This window comes from Camelina sativa, chromosome 2 (genome assembly GCF_030686135.1).
Source record: "Camelina sativa cultivar CO46 ecotype springtype chromosome 2, ASM3068613v1".
Taxonomy (NCBI): Eukaryota; Viridiplantae; Streptophyta; class Magnoliopsida; order Brassicales; family Brassicaceae; genus Camelina; species Camelina sativa.
Genome location: NC_141881.1, coordinates 21,962,309 through 21,979,532, shown reverse-complemented (window position 1 = coordinate 21,979,532; position 17,224 = coordinate 21,962,309). Strand labels below are relative to the sequence as shown.

General features: G+C 33.7%; 2 protein-coding genes across 3 annotated transcripts; both read left to right on the top strand.

Moving 5' to 3' along the window:
- The first annotated feature begins 5 nt into the window (after window positions 1–5).
- Window positions 6–5,740, top strand: LOC104728048 (uncharacterized). Of its 2 annotated transcripts, XM_087487158.1 has the most exons (18): window positions 28–493; window positions 569–728; window positions 826–1,135; window positions 1,238–1,378; window positions 1,456–1,642; window positions 1,729–1,859; window positions 1,987–2,202; window positions 2,305–2,471; window positions 2,733–2,811; window positions 2,924–3,418; window positions 3,508–3,878; window positions 4,009–4,116; window positions 4,311–4,526; window positions 4,622–4,690; window positions 4,779–4,994; window positions 5,106–5,192; window positions 5,318–5,427; window positions 5,550–5,740. In XM_087487158.1, exons 1-18 carry the CDS (start codon window positions 202–204, stop codon window positions 5,555–5,557), a joined length of 3,363 nt encoding a protein of 1,120 aa, XP_087343284.1. In that variant the 5' UTR covers window positions 28–201; the 3' UTR covers window positions 5,558–5,740. The 2 variants fall into 2 exon arrangements, with proteins under 2 accessions (XP_010445395.2, XP_087343284.1); XM_010447093.3 differs by having other exon boundaries at window positions 6–493; window positions 5,318–5,740.
- A 331-nt stretch (window positions 5,741–6,071) lies between these two features.
- LOC104753495 (uncharacterized) lies at window positions 6,072–17,110 on the top strand. Its single transcript, XM_087469636.1, has 3 exons — window positions 6,072–6,984; window positions 16,790–16,919; window positions 17,040–17,110. The coding sequence occupies exons 1-3, from the start codon at window positions 6,169–6,171 to the stop codon at window positions 17,108–17,110; spliced, it is 1,017 nt and encodes a 338-aa protein (XP_087325762.1). The 5' UTR covers window positions 6,072–6,168.
- The last annotated feature ends 114 nt before the right edge of the window (window positions 17,111–17,224 follow it).

Below are 17,224 nucleotides of genomic sequence, written 5' to 3'. Positions count from 1 at the left end.
CTTTTGACTTTTTGAGGATTGCGAAATGGCGGGAAAATGTCTGGAGCTATTCGCGCTCACAAAGAGCCCTAATCACTGATGAGAAGCTGAGCCATTTTTGTTTATTTTCGTCTGTTCGATGTTTATGATTCGATTCGATACAATCTCTGATTAATTTCGTAATTTTGATTTCAATTTTGTAATCTGAAGAAGAAGAAGAAGATGGATGTGGAAGAGAGAATATCAACGAAGAAAAAAATGGATTTGGAGGGTTTATCAGTAATCTGCAGCGATCTAGGAGTACCCGAGGAAGACGACGATAGAAGACGAATTGGGTACTCCAAAAGCGAGTACTGTCTCGATAATTTGAAAGATTTACTTAGATTCCTGAGACGCGACGATCCTGAGAGCAGACAAGTTTTTAAACAAGTCTGTTCTTGGAACATAGTCGCTAAAGATTTGATTCCGATCATTGAACATTACCAAGATGAGCATAGCTTAGTTTTAAATGCAGGTAACTTTTGTTTTTTGGTATCCATTAAAATAAAATTTGTAATTTTTTTGCTGATGAGATTTGTTGTGGATTCAGTTAAGGTGTTGGTGTTTCTTACGATGCCTATAGAGACTTCTTCAGATGATATCCCTCAGCAGTTAGAGTATCTATGGGGTTTAAAGTCTGCGATTACTTTTAGTAACATTGTTCCAGTGATTGTGTCTTTGCTTGAAGCTCCTCTCGAGAGCTTGGAATTGTAAGTTTATATAACTCGTTGTTGTGTTTTAAGTACTTGCTGAGTGAGTGAGTGAGTGAGTACGAACCCTTTGTGAACTGATGTTTATGGTTTACAGAGATGTGTTCAGTGAGGAAGATTGGAAATTGGTTCAGCTTGTGCTTACTTTATTCCGGAATTTGCTGGCTATTCATGAGATTTCTCCGATTCAGAAAGCTGGTGAATCGACTTGTTATTTTTTGTCGCTGAGGGATCAGTTTCTTGAACTTTTGTCTCGTGAGAATGTGATGGATATATTTCTTGTGATAACTCAGACTATTGAAGGTTTTAATAGTTTGTTGAGGCATGACAACTTACTTCTCCTTGAAATTTATCATTATATTCTTTTGGGTCAAGACATGGAGCTTATTGCAAAGGCTCCTGAGAAGGTTAGTGTTTCAACTGGATCAATAAGATTTCTAAGATTGGAACATGTTTTTTTTTTCTTTGGTATTGATGGTGACGTCGATCATCACGTTTTGTTTTGGCAGTTGGATCAAGGGAAGAAAGCTTCTATTGATAGTTTGAAGACATTGATGAAGGAGGAGGAAGTGAAACGAAAGCTTGCAAGACTCAACAATATGAGTCAGCGTCATTCCAAATTTGGTGGGACATTCACCCGGGTTACCATGGTATTGTTTCTTGCAATGATTCTTAACTGTTTTTGTTGTGTAAAAGTTGGTGGTTTAAATGAGATTTTTTTTTATAGGATGGCACTAAAGCTGTACTAAAGGGAATACCTTCTACTGCGGAGAGCACAATGCTAAAGCCTCAGCAAGGTCGTGGAGCCGCAGAAAAGATTGTCTGGGAACATGGACCAATGTCCGTGACAAATGACAATGTTTTGAAGTTGCTGCATGAATTCATCAATCAGTTTATGTCAGGAGGATATAATGGTATGTAGCACACTAGAACAGTGATATTTTGCTTGTACTTTGTTTCAAACACCCTGATGCTGATACCAGTGTACCATACCTCTTAGTTCTGATGCAGTCAGTATGTGAAGATATTGAAAAGGAGCATCCCTCCATTCAAAATAGCGACATCATTACTTTCTTTCAAGTTGCACAGTCCGTCACCTCTTTTCAATTTCACAAGTCCTCGGCTTCTAATGTGAGTAATTGAGCTACGTTCTTTGGTTTTATCTCCCTCTCATATTTAAGTTGCTATGCATTTAATTTCTTTCCTTACTACAAGGCTGAATCTCCGTTATTTTATGGTTGTCTGGTCTCTTTTACAGCCAGCAACAAGATCGGAAGAAACTTCTGAACTCTCGACCAATCAGAATGCTGGTGTAAACTGTTCTAAGAATGACATTTGTGCGCCAATTGCAGCAACGATTAACGACAGAATGTTTTTACTTGTCACTTCAAAATGGCGCAGTGCATTTGATGGTCTGAAGGAAACTAAAGAATTTAAGTTTTTATCTGCAGCAGGTTCTCTTATGAAAACCATGGTATGCAATATTCATGCATTAATCTATTGTTGCTTCTGCATTTTGTTTAGCAATTAATAGCCCTACTCATGATGTGCATTGTTCACCTGCTTTTCAATGCAGCTTTGCTTGTTAGATCTGGTAATTAGATTGCAACCTGAAGACTCTAGAGAAGCTTTTACTGTTCGCATATTGCTTTATAAGTTGTTTTATGACCAAACTGACCAAGGGATGTGCCAGTTCATCCTGAATCTGGTGAGAAGTTTTGACACGCATAAGCAACCTAAAAGGTTGGCCTCTGCTTCTGTTACTTATATTTCCAGAATCTTGCGGTCATGTAGTATCTTGCAACAAGTGATTTGTCAATTCTTGTAGTGTGATACATATAATTTGTGAATCTTGGAACATATAACATAATCATGACACACAGAACGCATATGTTCTTGTTTGACTTGTTAAATGTTTAACTGAAAAGCTCATTTTAATGACAGGACATGTATGTTCTTTATTGTAAATTTAACTTGCTTGTAATTACTTTTATTTTTTGCCAGTGAGCTTGGAGATCTGGTGGAAAGCATCCATGTAATAGTAGGCCTTATGGAAAACCTTCAAGGGCGTGGAACTTTGAGGGTATGTAACTGCTTGGATATGAAACTCTTATTAGATTAGATAGAAAGCTTTATTAACATGCATTACGAGAATAAACGCAATATTTCAACCAAATGTCTGTTTCATGCCCCAGGTTTCAAAAAAATCAAGGAAGGCAAGAAAGAAAAAACCCATGGGAAAGAAGGAGGCCACAGTGCATGACCTGTCTGAAAAACATCCAGGTACTTCAAATGAAGCTAGCACTGCAAAAAGCATACCGGTGGTTGATTCGACAGTTTCAACGGAGAATGGACCAATGGATGTGCCTCCCAATAACCCAGGGGCATCAAACCTAAGGACTGAAGCTGATGAAACTCAACAAACGCACAGCCCTAAGTCAAATCATGTGGTCGATGATCTGTCTTGCGGCAGTGACGATTCTTCTGACGGCGAAGAGCAAACAGCAACAGATGAAGTTGATTTTAAGGTTTCCACATTTATTTCTGCTTTTGCCAGCAACAGCATCATTCAAAACCTTTGCTGGTTGCTTAAGTTTTACAAAACCAACCCAAACCAGACGAATCACCACATAATAAGCATACTGCGGAGGATTACAGAAGACTTGGAGCTCTCTCCCATGTTGTATCAGGTCAGTGTTTTAAATTATATCCCAGATTGCTACATTTCTTAGTTAACTTTTTGCATCTTCCTCACTACTTTATTGGGTTAATTTCGCAGCTTTCACTGGTAATAACATTCCATAAGATCCTTGATGAGCAGAAATCTTGTCCCTGCAAAGAGTATGAAAATATAGTTACCTTCCTGACAGATCTGGTTAGAAATATGTTGAAGAAAATGAAGTCACAGCCTCTTCTCTTTGTTGAAATTCTCTTCTCAAAGACTCGCAAAGAATGCCATTACATAAATGCTGAATATATGTTGCATGAGCTTGGCCATCTAAGAAAACAAATGGGAAATCAAGAAAAGGTCGCCGGAACCGAGGAAAATGATATACCATCAGAGAAAGGATGGACTCGCCGAAGCTTAGCAGATGCTCTAGGTGATGATGAAGCTGATGTTGTGATTTCTTATGATCAAGGATTTCAAAAGTAAGAAAGTGTTCCATCTTGTAGAAGAGAAACTCCTTATGATATTAGTGTTTGTGCCTTATGTTTCTTGTTAGCTGGATATACTGTTTACCTTTATTTCCTAAGGCATGCAACTTTTTTCATGCTGCAGTGAAGAAGATCACATGGTGGAAGATGATTCTGCAGGACCATCTAAAAGAAAGCGAAGACTTGTTCTTGATGGTGATATGGAAATAAAAATTAAAGACCTATACGAAAGGTATGTTTTGTTTGACGAGAAGAGTAGTTGCTGAACAGAAATCATTCTCTATAAAGTGCACTTCTACTCTTAGTTATAAGCATTGATTCATGGTTTTGATTTCATGAGCATTGGACTCAGATTTCTACATATGAGCCAACATGTGGCATGTGCTACAGTTTGGTTTAATTGGCTGCTTAATTGATATGTTGCAGGTTCAAAGATGATAAAAATTGCAGCCGGCTAATTGCTGAAAATTTGGATCCTGATGGTGGAATCTCTGCTGCACAAGTAACCAACAAGCTTAAACAGCTAGGTCTAGAAATAAGGAAAAGGCTTCGGCGTGGTGATAGCTCTATCCAAGCAAATGAAGGCAGTAATGGAAATGATGATCCAGATCACCTGGATGCAACATCACTACAGCAATCTTCGTGAGTATCTATCTCTTAGAGTTGATGGAATTTCGAGACTTAAAACACATCTAGTTTTGGATTATAACGGCTCTTCTCTACTGCTTTTGAAACAGAAACACCAGAAAGAGAGGGAGTTCCTTTAGCAAAGAACAAGAAACACGTATTAAGGAACTATACGAGAAGTGAGTGTCAAATTTCGCCTCTGCATAAACTCTTTCTTTGCAATAGTTTTATTGACTCTGTTGTTTTTCTACTATTGTCTATGTGCAGGTTCAAGGACCAAAACCGCTGTTGTTATTTGATTGCCAATGAATTGGGGTCTGAAAAAAAATATACTACTGCCCAGGTTTCACGTAAATTAAAGCAACTTGGTCTCCGTCTTCCTCGTCGTAAGAAGTCTGAAGCTGGTATGAAGCTGAAAGACGACCATGATGAATCTGCTGCAGATGAATCCGACAATGAAACATTACTAGCCTTCAAGAACAGGTAACTAAATGTTATAACAAGATTTGCTAATGACTCCCCTCAAGATCAAACTTGGTTTCTTGATTTCTTGAACGATGTGAATTAATACCTGAGAGTTGTCTTCGTCTGCAGGAAGAGCAAAAAAAATCAGAAGAACAAGCAGCACACAAGATCAAGCGATGAGATCACTTTAGGTGGTTCTGAAGACAACACAGAAAGGTAAAACCCTCCCCTCATTTTGTCTACGCATCGGGTTTATAGACAAGATTTACTCAGAATTAAAACGAACTTCTGAGCTTGGTCTCACAAGTAAGTCTCATAAATGTCACACTTTTTCAAACTAGGAATGAAACTAGTCCGCATGTGCCTACCTCTGATGAAGAAGAGAACAATGATCAAGACTTCATCACCCGGGAAAGTAGAGACTCTGAAACAGATGTTCACATCAGCGACACTGCTCCTTCTACTCCATCTCCAGAAGATCCAAATCTTTCATCAGATCATGAACTGGAGGATGATGAGTTAGCAGATTCCGGTGATGACTCCGCAGCTGGTGGTGCCACCCTCACTCAAAGCCCGCTTAGTAGGAGAAAAATGAAGATGGTACTTGATGAGGATGACTGAAGATAAGAGGGCTCCCATCTTATTTTGTTTCATGGAAAACAAATCCATATGAAATAAACCTTTACTGTTAAGTAATGTATAGAAAATTAGAAAAGAACATACCAGCCACTGTAACTTTTTTGAGGAAATTTTGGTTTTTAATATTGTTCTAGTGTCTTGTTCATTTGTTCAGATTTGTTATTGGTTGGTTAGGGAGACATTCATAGTCCAACGATTCAAACTACTGGACAAAGCAGAAGATAAGAACGATCATGGTTTTGGTGTGTTTTCCTTTTTAAAGGTGTTTCGTTTCTTAGGTCGCAATTAAAAACAAAAACTATTTTTAATTTTTTATCATGGTTTTTTATTGCGTGTGGAAAAAAAAAGGAAAACATATACCATATCCTTATAGGAATCACAATTATGGATCCCTATAAAACACGAAACAAACTTTTTTTAACTCAAACCTTATCTCTGTATACAGATCGTCGTCGTCTTCTTCTCCTCTGTCGCACCACGATTTCTAGGGTTTCTTTCGCACGTCAAATTTATAAACCCTCTGGTTCCTCTCATTCTCTCTCTAGGGCAGAAGATGTCAGTCACGGCAGGAGTGAGTGATACCATAATCACTATAAGGGAAAAACTACGTGGTAAGATTGGACGGACAAAAGTAAAAAGATATTGGCCTGGAAAAGCTCCCGAGTGGGCAGAGGAAGAAAAAGAAGAAGATGTTGCGATACACAAGGTTTTTGTTTTGGATTGGAAGGATGATCCGAGGCTGCGACGTTTAGCTCAGGCAAGAACAGAAAACCGTGAACAAGTTATAGCTGATCATCGGCGAATTAGACAGGCTGAGATTATATCTACAGATCAAGAAGAGGAAGAATTGAGGAACCAAGAGACTAGAGACGAGGAAGAAGATGAAGAACGAAGAAGAAGAATCAAAGAAGAGAATCTTGAAAGAAATCAAGAGGAGGATGTACAAGAAGAAGAAGAGCTACAAGATGAAGATGAAGACGAATACGAGACTGATGATTCAGAAGAAGAGACGATGCATGTTCATGCCATGATCAAGCCTTTTTATGTACGAAAAGCTGCGAGAGATACAATAGCTGAGCGTAAGCGGCTTGAGGCTGAAGTAGAAGCTTTTAAGGAACTAGCAAAGAAAAAACTTGAGATAAGAAAGATAGAGACGAAGCAAATAGTAGTTGAGGAACTTAAGAAAGATGAAGAGATACTAAAGAACATGTTACTGGAGGAAGATGTGGAAACTGATGATGAAACCAATGAAGCTGAAGAGTACGAAGTTTGGAGGACAAGAGAGCTCGCTAGGATCAAGAGAGAAAGAGATGCAAGGGAAGGTATGTTGAGAGTTAGGGTTGTTGCGATGGATTTAAACGGGCCAAACGTATTAAGCCCGTTTAATAAATTATAGAACAGACGAAAACTACTAACAGGTGGTTTATAATTTCTTCACTAACATTGCTTTCCCCCATATGATTTTGTTTTGGTTTAGACTTTAGAGTTTCGTTTTGCCAAAAAAATTATGCCGTTACATAAGTTGGAAAAATGTGGTAATAATACTTAAGAATACATACACATGCTTTGAAAAATGGTTCATGCATGAGTCATCATCCATCATATCATATGAATCTTAAATATTTTTTTTTTGTTTAATCTATTTACTATACATACTATTATACCACCAAAATTGTGAATAAATTAAACCAAAAAAAAAAATTTTAGATTCATATGATATGATGTGAAATAGCTACCAACGTTACTATACATAATATTTACCACCTCTTTACGTACATTACTTTCTACGTACTGAAATAGCTACCAACGTAATTACCCCTAACCTACTTTGAAAGCAAATTTGCTTTAATAACTTCTTGTATTATCATTATTTATTTTGTTTATTAAAAAAAAAAACACACATAATGTCTAAATGATTTGATTATAGACTGTACCACAAAGATGAGTACAATCTACATACCGTCGACATTATATTTAAAATCAATATTACTATTCAAACTATCGAAATGTTACGAATTAAGAGGTCGGAATATATACATATTGAGGCACATTTGACTACTCCTCTCAAGTCATATATCTCACCACATGAGCTTTATAGTAAACTACAAAAATGATCATAATTAACTATTTTGCTTCATCAAAATTAAAGATTGTTTGCGAGTCATCATCGTGAGTTACTGAGTGGATCCTAATTAAGAGTCCCAATCACGTCGTTTACAGCGGCAGATATAAAACAAATTTTTATTAGGTGCAATTAAAGATTGATATATAGTAATTTATTTAATTATATAATTAGTTTTAAAATAAATGAAGATAAAAGATAAATCTGTTTTATTAGGATTATTTATTTAAATTATTGTATATTTATCATAAAAACAAGAGATTTGCAACAAAAATTTAGTAATAAGTATTATATGTGCAAAACTTATGCATTATTACGCGAAAAGATTATAGTTATTTTACATTAACAATAAAATTCAATTGGAAAAAAAGTAAAACTCATGAAAACTATTTAAGTATAATAGAAAATATGTAACTATAAATATTTATATATATTTCAAATCATAAGTCGAAGATGACAATTAGGTTATCTTATCTATGAGTGTGTTTTCTTGTTTAATATTAACTTGTGTAGCAAGTTTTCAGAAACCTAATTCTTTTTTTCTTTTGTTAAACATGTACAAAGTTGTATCACCTTTTACTATAGAGCAACCTTGACAAAAAAAATTAGAAACAAGATTACAATAGAGATGGGAAAAACTCTATGTGAGGTTATCGGATCCAAAGGGGCAACAATCGTTCCCAAAGCCTCCTGCTACCTCAGGATGTGATGATGTCTCTGACTTCTTTCCTTTTGATCCAAAAGGGCAGCAACCGTTCCTAATTCTTTCTTGTTGAACAAAGAAAAAACAGGTTTGATTGATATGGAAGAAACGTTGGAATTGATGGGTTACTACATTACCATTGCTGCCGACCCTAATGATCTACACGAGTGTGTTGCAGCTACAAAACAAAGGTATAAAATATCTCTAGAACAAGGTAAAAATAAAAAATAAAAAATCTCTGGTCATAGTCCTCACTAGTGCATTGGTTGGCTTGGCTTGGCTAAAACATTTGTCGAGACTAGTTGTCAGTTTTGGTTTATTTCATTAACTATTTGTATAAAATATGGAGATTAGCCTAGAAGAGTTTGCTCATGTGTTTTTGTATGGATGGTGCAGTTATCTGTTTGGAGGCTTAGTTTTCAGCAAAGCACCTGTGCAAGTACGCATGCTAAAGAAACAAACAACATTAATTATTGTTAACTGTTCTGCTTACAAAATTAAACCAATTTGAGGTATAAAAGTAGAAGTGCAAAACCTTCAAGTTTAAACTGGGAACTGGTGCTTTTGGGATTTTTTTTTTTTTGGAATTTTCCCAGTTTTAAAACAGTTTCCTATATTGCGTGTCACATCCTCCTTGTCTATGTTCCATTGAAGAATTGGTGTAGATGATGCTTGGTGATTACAAGAAAAGTCCGGGAAAAAAAATGAGCGAAATTATGTAATTTTGTCATGGGAGAGTATATGCAAAAACTTATTAATATCTTATCCACATCTCTCCTTTCAAACTGCTTTTATTTAGTGTCGTTTTTGTTTTTTCATATGGCGTGTGAAAATAAAAAGGAGAATATTAAATTTACTAGACATGCAACTTTAATGCAATTACAATTATCCAAATAATTTATCTTTCAAAAATAAATATTCCATCTTTGATTGTAATGATTCAAACTTTAGTTTTTTTTTCACTATCAGGCTTTCTTTCCTTTTTTATTATCAGTTTTTATTTTTAATTTGTATTTAAATTTGGTCTATACAAGTCATTTCCTATTAAGTTTTGTCGAAAGCTTAGGAGAGTTTTGAAATGAGTTTTGTTGAAGTATCGTGATTTCTTGATGCCATTAAGGAGATGTAGATTCGCTGGAACAACCGGAAGTATTGTATGCATTCGAGGATCCGTAGTGAGGAGGGTTTATTCTGATGAAACGATGTCTACACCAAGAGTAGAGTAAGTGTAGCCGCTGACTATTACTGGAGAAGGGGCTATGACTCCGAGAGCTATATTTACGAAGTCGTTCTTCATTGCAAGAAATCATTCGGTAGGTTATAGATATATTTAACTTTTTGTATAATTTTATAAACTTTTATGATTAGTTGTTAATCTATTTTGTGTTAATTTTAACAGAGAAATGAAAAGAAGACATGGATTACTCTATATATTGTGGCGTGGACAAAGAAAATTAGGAAATTGTGATATATAATTGATTATCTTGCACCCCAATTATTGAAGAAGATAGTCGAGTCGATGGAAAAAATCCTCCTTCATATGGTAGGTAAAGAAGACATAACATACGTACATTGATAAACCATTTAGTTTTGAGATTCCAATGGAGGTACTTCGTGCTATTTTAATATCGAAAGACATCCAACAACACACATTACCTTCGAGATTTGAGAGATTCATCATATCATTAAGTGCACTTCTCAACATCTTCTTACTGATGTGTTCTGGTTTTTCTTCTTGCTTATGTTTTGACTTTTTTTTTGTTCATATTCTGACTTGTTTTTACTTTCTCCAAAGAACTGGTTGGTTGGCAAGTTCTTTCCTAGTCGAAGATGCAACGTATACGTTCATACTTCATATAGTACTCGATTGTGGTCAAGCTAATAACCACCTTTCCGATGGATTTTATAAAAAGCTGTTTTTGTTTTCTGGTTACAATTATAAAAAGCTGTTTATATTAACTGCTTTTATTTTGTGTTATTTTGTTTTTTTTTTCATTATGGCGTGTGAATAAAAAGGAAAAGATGAAATTTACTGGCCACAAATGCAAATCTTTACTGCAATCCAAATCATTTATCTTACAAAAAAAGACTAAATATTCCATCTTTGACTGTAATGATTCAAACTTCAGTCTCTCTTTTTTTTTTCACTATCAAACTTTCTTTTACTATCAGACTTTATTTCTATCCAAATTTGGTCCATATATAGGCTCATAGCATTGGATATGTCTATATATTGGAGTATTGCACTGGGATTCATAATAACATACACATTGACTCACACTGTTTAATTTGTAGACATTTGATCGATTCAAATACAAAATTTAAATTAAAATAGGAAAGTAGATTAATATTTACTTGAAGTCTCCTAGATATTGTTTTTATCCTCCTGTTTTGTTTGTTCATAAGAAAATTTCACCTATGTTTTCACCTGCGTAGTTTTGTCTGTTCGTCTTTCCGAAAAAAATATAATTTAAATCGATCCGAATGCAAACCAAATCAACTTTTCTTTTGTCTCTTTCGCTTTCACTTAAGCGTACTTTTCACGAAATCAAGTTAAGAAAATTACTTGACAATATAACTGATTACTTACAGCTTTTTATTTTTTAAATGAATGTAAAATTTACTCACCCTAAAAAACCTTGTTTACTAACAAAATTGCACGTATTATACTACTGAATACTCTTCACTTGATTTCGTGGGGATATTATATATTATTGGTTTTCGAACTTGGAAAACATGTGTAAGAAATCTAATCAACGACCAAAACTTCTTTAGTATGTAGAAACCATAATTTAAGAAACCTATCTAAAAAAGTAGGGAGAAACCTATCTAAATTGCACGTATTACTCATCATCATCATACCTTGTGTTATCAAAAGACGACCAACAACAAAACATTCCCTTCGAGATTTGAGAGATTCGTATCATTAAATGCACTTCTCAAAAATACTACTACTAGTACTAATTAAAACCTTGTTTCGAGTCTGTCAAACGTAACCCATAACAAGACCATGCAAAAAAAATGGCCCCATAGATAAGACTTTGATGAGTCTCCACGTCACTTTCTGTTTTCGGCTTTTGTCCCCTAATCTTTCGACAACATTCGTCTCGCACCCCGACACTTCCCGGGACCTATGTCTCTCCCTTCACCTCTCCTCTCTCATTTCTCTATTCTTTTAACTTTTTTTCTTTCTTATTCACGAATATGACTTTTATTTTAGTTTTTCCTTCTCCTATTTTGTAACTCGTGGTCCTTCTTCGTTTGTATTAATGCTCTGGAAATTTTCATCTTAAAACGTTATACAGCTATTTTTGTTTCCTATAGGCTCATAATATTTGTTCCATAGTAGTATTTTGTTTGTCCTCCAAAACAACTAATTCCATGAGATATGTGTCAATATATAACATGCATCCTCTTTTTTGTATGAGTTACGGATAACCTCAAACAAATTAAAATAATCATGCTTTAGGAGAGGAGATAACGTCATTTTTATCATCTTCTTGCCACCGGGAATAATTAAAATAATCTTATATACGAAAAAAGAGAATATTAAAACAATAATAGAAAATAAAAAGAAAAAGAGTGAAGGCAACAGCACATAATGAGAGGTTAGTATGGGCTCACAAACTCTTATGTTTCTTTTCTTTTCTTTTTTTCCTTTTCCAATTATTAAATATCTATTGTTTCTTACCAAACTAACCACATATATATTTACTAGGAGTTGCCCCGTGCTACGCACGGGCTTATCTTAATATTTGTTCGATTGGCAATTTTTTTAATTGTTAGATTTTTATATTTCTGTATTTTGCTTTCTTAATTGGATTTTTTTAATTGATAAAAATTATATAAATTTTAGGGAGAAGAGTATGTATCCTAAGTAATTAAACTACACCCTCATGTATAATGGATTTTATTAATCATGTTTACTTTTTTGAATAACAAAATGTTTAAAAGCTTAGACTGATTCTCTTTTAGTACATGTTGTTTTGCGATGTAACCATTTTGCAATACACTTAAGGCAAATTTTGTGATTATTGAAAATTATAGTCTCATATAGTCATATTAATACATGTCACTTTCAAACTACGACAATAACTTGTTTGGACGTTGTTTCCGCTGTAGCTTTACAGAAATAGCCGAGATCTACCATCATTGTTGAGTTTTGAATTTATCCCATAATCTTTTATTAAATATGGTGAAGTTTAGAGATATAAAATAAATATTATATTCCTTAATATTGCACATTTTTATCCTCAGATTCAGATAATGTGTAATTTATTTCTCTTTTAACTGTTAGTAACCCCTAACATCAAAAGCACCTTTTTTGTCCTGTCAACACAAGATGTAAAATGATACGAATCCTTCAAACTTCAAAGCCTATTCAGTGGCTTTAAACCAAAAATAAAATAAAATAAAGATCACCTTTTGGTGATTTTATTCATTTCGTCATTGATTAAGGCAAATCCTCATCATCTTTATTTTGTTGTTACGTGAAGACATAAGCGAAGGTTGAAATTGAAGTCCCATATCATAAGTTAACTGAAATCAATTACAAATCACTTCGTCTAACGTTGTTTCTTCTAATGTCTTCCTTCGATATATATATAATATAGATATGATCATCTATTTTAAGCTTTAGGTCTCCCTATCCGTAGTAATCTTAACAAATATCCAAGTTAGAATAATATATAAATAAAAGAATGTATAATGAAATTTTATACTCAAAAAATCATTTTCTAACACAATTATACTGTTGTGTGATATATATCTTAGGCTAAGCTGCATTGTTTTAACTTTATGAATATGTCGTAGTGTACATGCACGTAGGCTCATGGTGTCTCCATAACTTAATAGAAAATTTTACTCAATATGGCAATAGAAAAAAAGCTTAAAGGAGAAAATAAGAGTAACTAAATTTTTTGTTTGATTGTTTGGTCATTCCGTAAAGGTTTTCTCCTCCACCTAACCACCAGTCCAGACTACTACCTTACATGCTTGCATAAAGTTTAGTTCCTTGTCTGAGATCTTGAATCCTCCATTTTCCTTTAAAAATGAATTGTGCAATGAGCAAATCATTTACATGATCTAAAGGAAAAATGCTTCAGAGACATTAGAATTTTCCTCGAATCATAACAATAATTTGAGTATGAAGTAGAATACATCACATGAAATATACATATTAAGAAACCAGCCAGTCAACCATTATAGTAGCAGAATTTGGCCGTTTAAAATTAGGACAATATAGAATTTTAGTCAAAGAGAAATAAGAGATTGGAATGTATAAATTTATGACTAAACATTGAATTTGATTTTTGGATATAAATGTAAGCTAATTTATTGAGATTTTAAAGGTGATACTGGGATTTAAAAATTATATGTGCAATGAGCAAATCATTTACGTGATCTAAAGGAAAAATGTTTCAAAGTCATTAGAACTTTCCTCGAATCATAACAATAATCTGAGTACAAAATAGAATACAATCACATGAAATATACATATTAAGGAACCAGCCAGTCAGACATTATAGTAGCAGAATTTGACCGTTTAAAATTAATGGGACAATATAGAATTTTAGATAAAGAGAAATAATAGATTGGAATATAAATTTATGACTAAACATTGAAATTATTGGGATTTTAAAGGTGATAATGGGATTTAAAAATGAACTATGCAATGAGCAAGTCATTTACCTGATCTTAAGGAAAAATGCTTCAGAGACATTAGAACTTTCCTCGAATCATAACAATAATTTAAGTACGAAATAGAATACAATCACATGAAATATACATTTTAAGGGACCAGCCAGCAGCCATTATAGTAGCAGAATTTGGCCGTTTAAAATTAATGGGACAATATAGAACTCTAGATGAAGAGAAATAAGAGATTGCAATATAAATTTATGACTAAACATTGAAACTGATTTTTTGATATAAATGTAAGCCAATTCATTGGGATTTAAAGGTGATAATGGGACGTTACTAAAACAATATTTAGCTTTCCACGGTTTATTAAATTGAAGATGAAGAACATCAATCTTAAACAGAATTAACCATGCTCTAATTTTGAAATTGTCAACCCATGCTCTAATTTTGAAATTGTCAAGAATACATATGGCCCATTGTTAGCATTATATTCATTCATAGGCTCATATACATTGGTCTTAAGTTTTAGAACACTAACGTTGAACCAATTAGTATTTAATAGAAAGTAGAACGTTAAAAACAAAACACTTACGCCTAACTTTTTGTGGGTTTACATGGGTTGCAATGACAACAACTGTTTCATCTTTTAGGGTTAAAAGTTTGGCATGGACATCGACCGCAAGTTCTCTCCAAAGAGATATGTATATGTTGTCACCACTACAACAAACACCATAAATGTTACACAGTTACAGACTTACAAAATGTAGAACGAATCTGAAAAAAAAAAAAAAAAAACCCAATACCTTTCTAAAATGCAAGTCAGTATTAAACTGAAAGTTGTCTTTGAAGGGTGGTTCTGATCTTTGTTTTCAAATGTTCGAGACGAGGATATTTGGCCAACAACATCTGGTGAGTGGGTAAATGTAGATATAAATCATATACTGAAGAACAGAGTGGAAGCTAAGAGACCAGAAATACGAACAATGCAAAAAAGGTTGTTACCTGGAAGCTCCTCACCCTTGTTTACCATATCAAGCAAGTCTGAAAAAGTAGAGAACCTAAAATAATCAAAACCAATAGAGCATTGTCATTTTTTAACAGTCTCCAAAGACGTTTTCTCCGTGAAAACAATTCTCCACTTGTGCTTGGTGCGACGATAACGGTTGGAGGATGCAACAACATCGAAATCATTGATGCTGTACAACTGGCCTTTAACCAATTGATCTTGAAACTTAGACACACAATTAGGAACAACTGAAGCTTGTATAGCACAATCCTAAAACAAAGGCTAAATGAATGTGTTAAAATGGAGGTAAATCAGGGGTCAAGAGGAACAATCATAGAGATAATATACATTTTCATCAGTAAGGAGACATTTTCATTAGGAACAATAAGTAACATATTGTTTCTTCAAAAGTCTCGAACTTCCCAAATATGGATGACCCAAACAACAATCCTATTGATACCAGTGTTGTGTATTTCGTTGGAGGTTGAATCAAGGGTAGAGTAGGGTGCTATTGTTTTAGTTTTACCCATGGTGTGTGAGAGAGAAGATGAGTGTCGTCAAAGGTTGTTATTTAAAAAAAAAACTTAATGCAATGGATGAGAGAGAGTAATCAGGGATTGGAATGAAATGTTAATGACCATGAAATCATAGGTGTTTGGTATTATTTTCATTACGTTATAATTGGGTGGTAAACGTAAAGATGAAAATGAAGGATATACTTCAATGGAATTTTTTAATTACCTTAAAGATTGTAATAAGTAATACAAATAACGTCATAATAATAGTTATATGATTCTAATTGGTAGTGAAGATCTAAACCCCTTTCTTAATATTTCTAAATTTGATACCAAGCAATTTAAAAACGATTTTGGACAGGATTAATGTTACATACAATTCAGAACTTCAAATAGGTGTTCAGGATCTTGACACAGACATTAAACCAGAAATGATTTAGAATTTGGTGGTATAATAAGACAAGGTTTTTTCTAACTTTGCATATAGATGCGACATTTGGCGTTCTATTTTTGCGACACGTGTACTTTACATTAAATTGAAGTTTGATTCTTTAAATTTAAATTAATTTATAGAAAAGTGTTCATTTTTTTTATCTTCCTCTACCAAATCTTTAATTATTTTGGGTTTGTATTATTTAGTATTATATCATAGCAATACTCTATATAGTTTACTTTTGTTAAAGAAAAAATAATCTATTTTACAAGAATATATTTATTCTGTTTTGTTTTCACTAATTTTTTTATCACAAACGTAACTAGATATATTAACTATTTTTATCGATTTCACATGTCAATATGTATATATATATATATATATATAACTATAATAAAGTAGATTTCTGAATTTGTTATCATTCTATTTTTTTAACATGTGTCATTTTTTTGCAATTTTAATGAAATAAAAAGCACATTATTTCTAATCTAAAACTAAATTGTTTACACACATTTTTTTAATTTGAGACATTTTATTTGTTCAGTTTCTTTAGGTTATATTTACTTTGCTCAATCAATTACCTTTAAGACATTATAGGTGGACGTTTTCTTTTGTTCAAATTGTTCATGTTGCAATAATGCATATGACAGAATTAATTACAATTAATATGCCTTTAAAGCTTTATCTCACTTTTGTGACGTTCGTTGGATCTCTTTTGATGGGTTCGATTCTGTTTCTTTGATCTCCTTCAGGTAGACACAGAAACAGCTGCGGAGCGAAAGCACAAGAGACTCGTCAAGTTGTTGGGATATTGCTACGATGAAGATGTAGGAGTAGGGTTTCTTGTTTCGGAGTTCATGCCTAATGATACGCTGGCTAACCGTTTGTTCCATCGTATGATTCCTTCTCTCTTCTTCATCTTCTTCTTTTGTGTCATTCACATTAAACATTGGTCAATCTGAGGTTAAAGAAACTGCCTTGTTGACATGGTTGTGCATGTAGAATCGATTGAAACAGAGCTTATTAGCATTCTCTGTTTTGAGTCTGAAGACATAGAGAGGCTGTATTGTTGACTTAGATTGTGCTTTAGATTCTTAAAGAGGAACAATCATAGAGATAATATACATTTTCATCAGTAAGGAGACATTTTCATTAGGAACAATAAGTAACATATTGTTTCTTCAAAA

Coding starts and splice junctions, on each gene's coding strand:
- LOC104728048 (XM_010447093.3), top strand. CDS start 202: ATGGATGTGGAAGAGAGAATATCAACGAAGAAAAAAATGGATTTGGAG. Junction 3,419..3,507: donor TCTCTCCCATGTTGTATCAG/GTCAGTGTTTTA, acceptor TTAATTTCGCAG/CTTTCACTGGTAATAACATT. Junction 3,879..4,008: donor TATGATCAAGGATTTCAAAA/GTAAGAAAGTGT, acceptor TTCATGCTGCAG/TGAAGAAGATCACATGGTGG.
- LOC104753495 (XM_087469636.1), top strand. CDS start 6,169: ATGTCAGTCACGGCAGGAGTGAGTGATACCATAATCACTATAAGGGAA. Junction 6,985..16,789: donor TGGATTTAAACGGGCCAAAC/GTATTAAGCCCG, acceptor GATCTCCTTCAG/GTAGACACAGAAACAGCTGC. Junction 16,920..17,039: donor TAATGATACGCTGGCTAACC/GTTTGTTCCATC, acceptor TTGTGCATGTAG/AATCGATTGAAACAGAGCTT.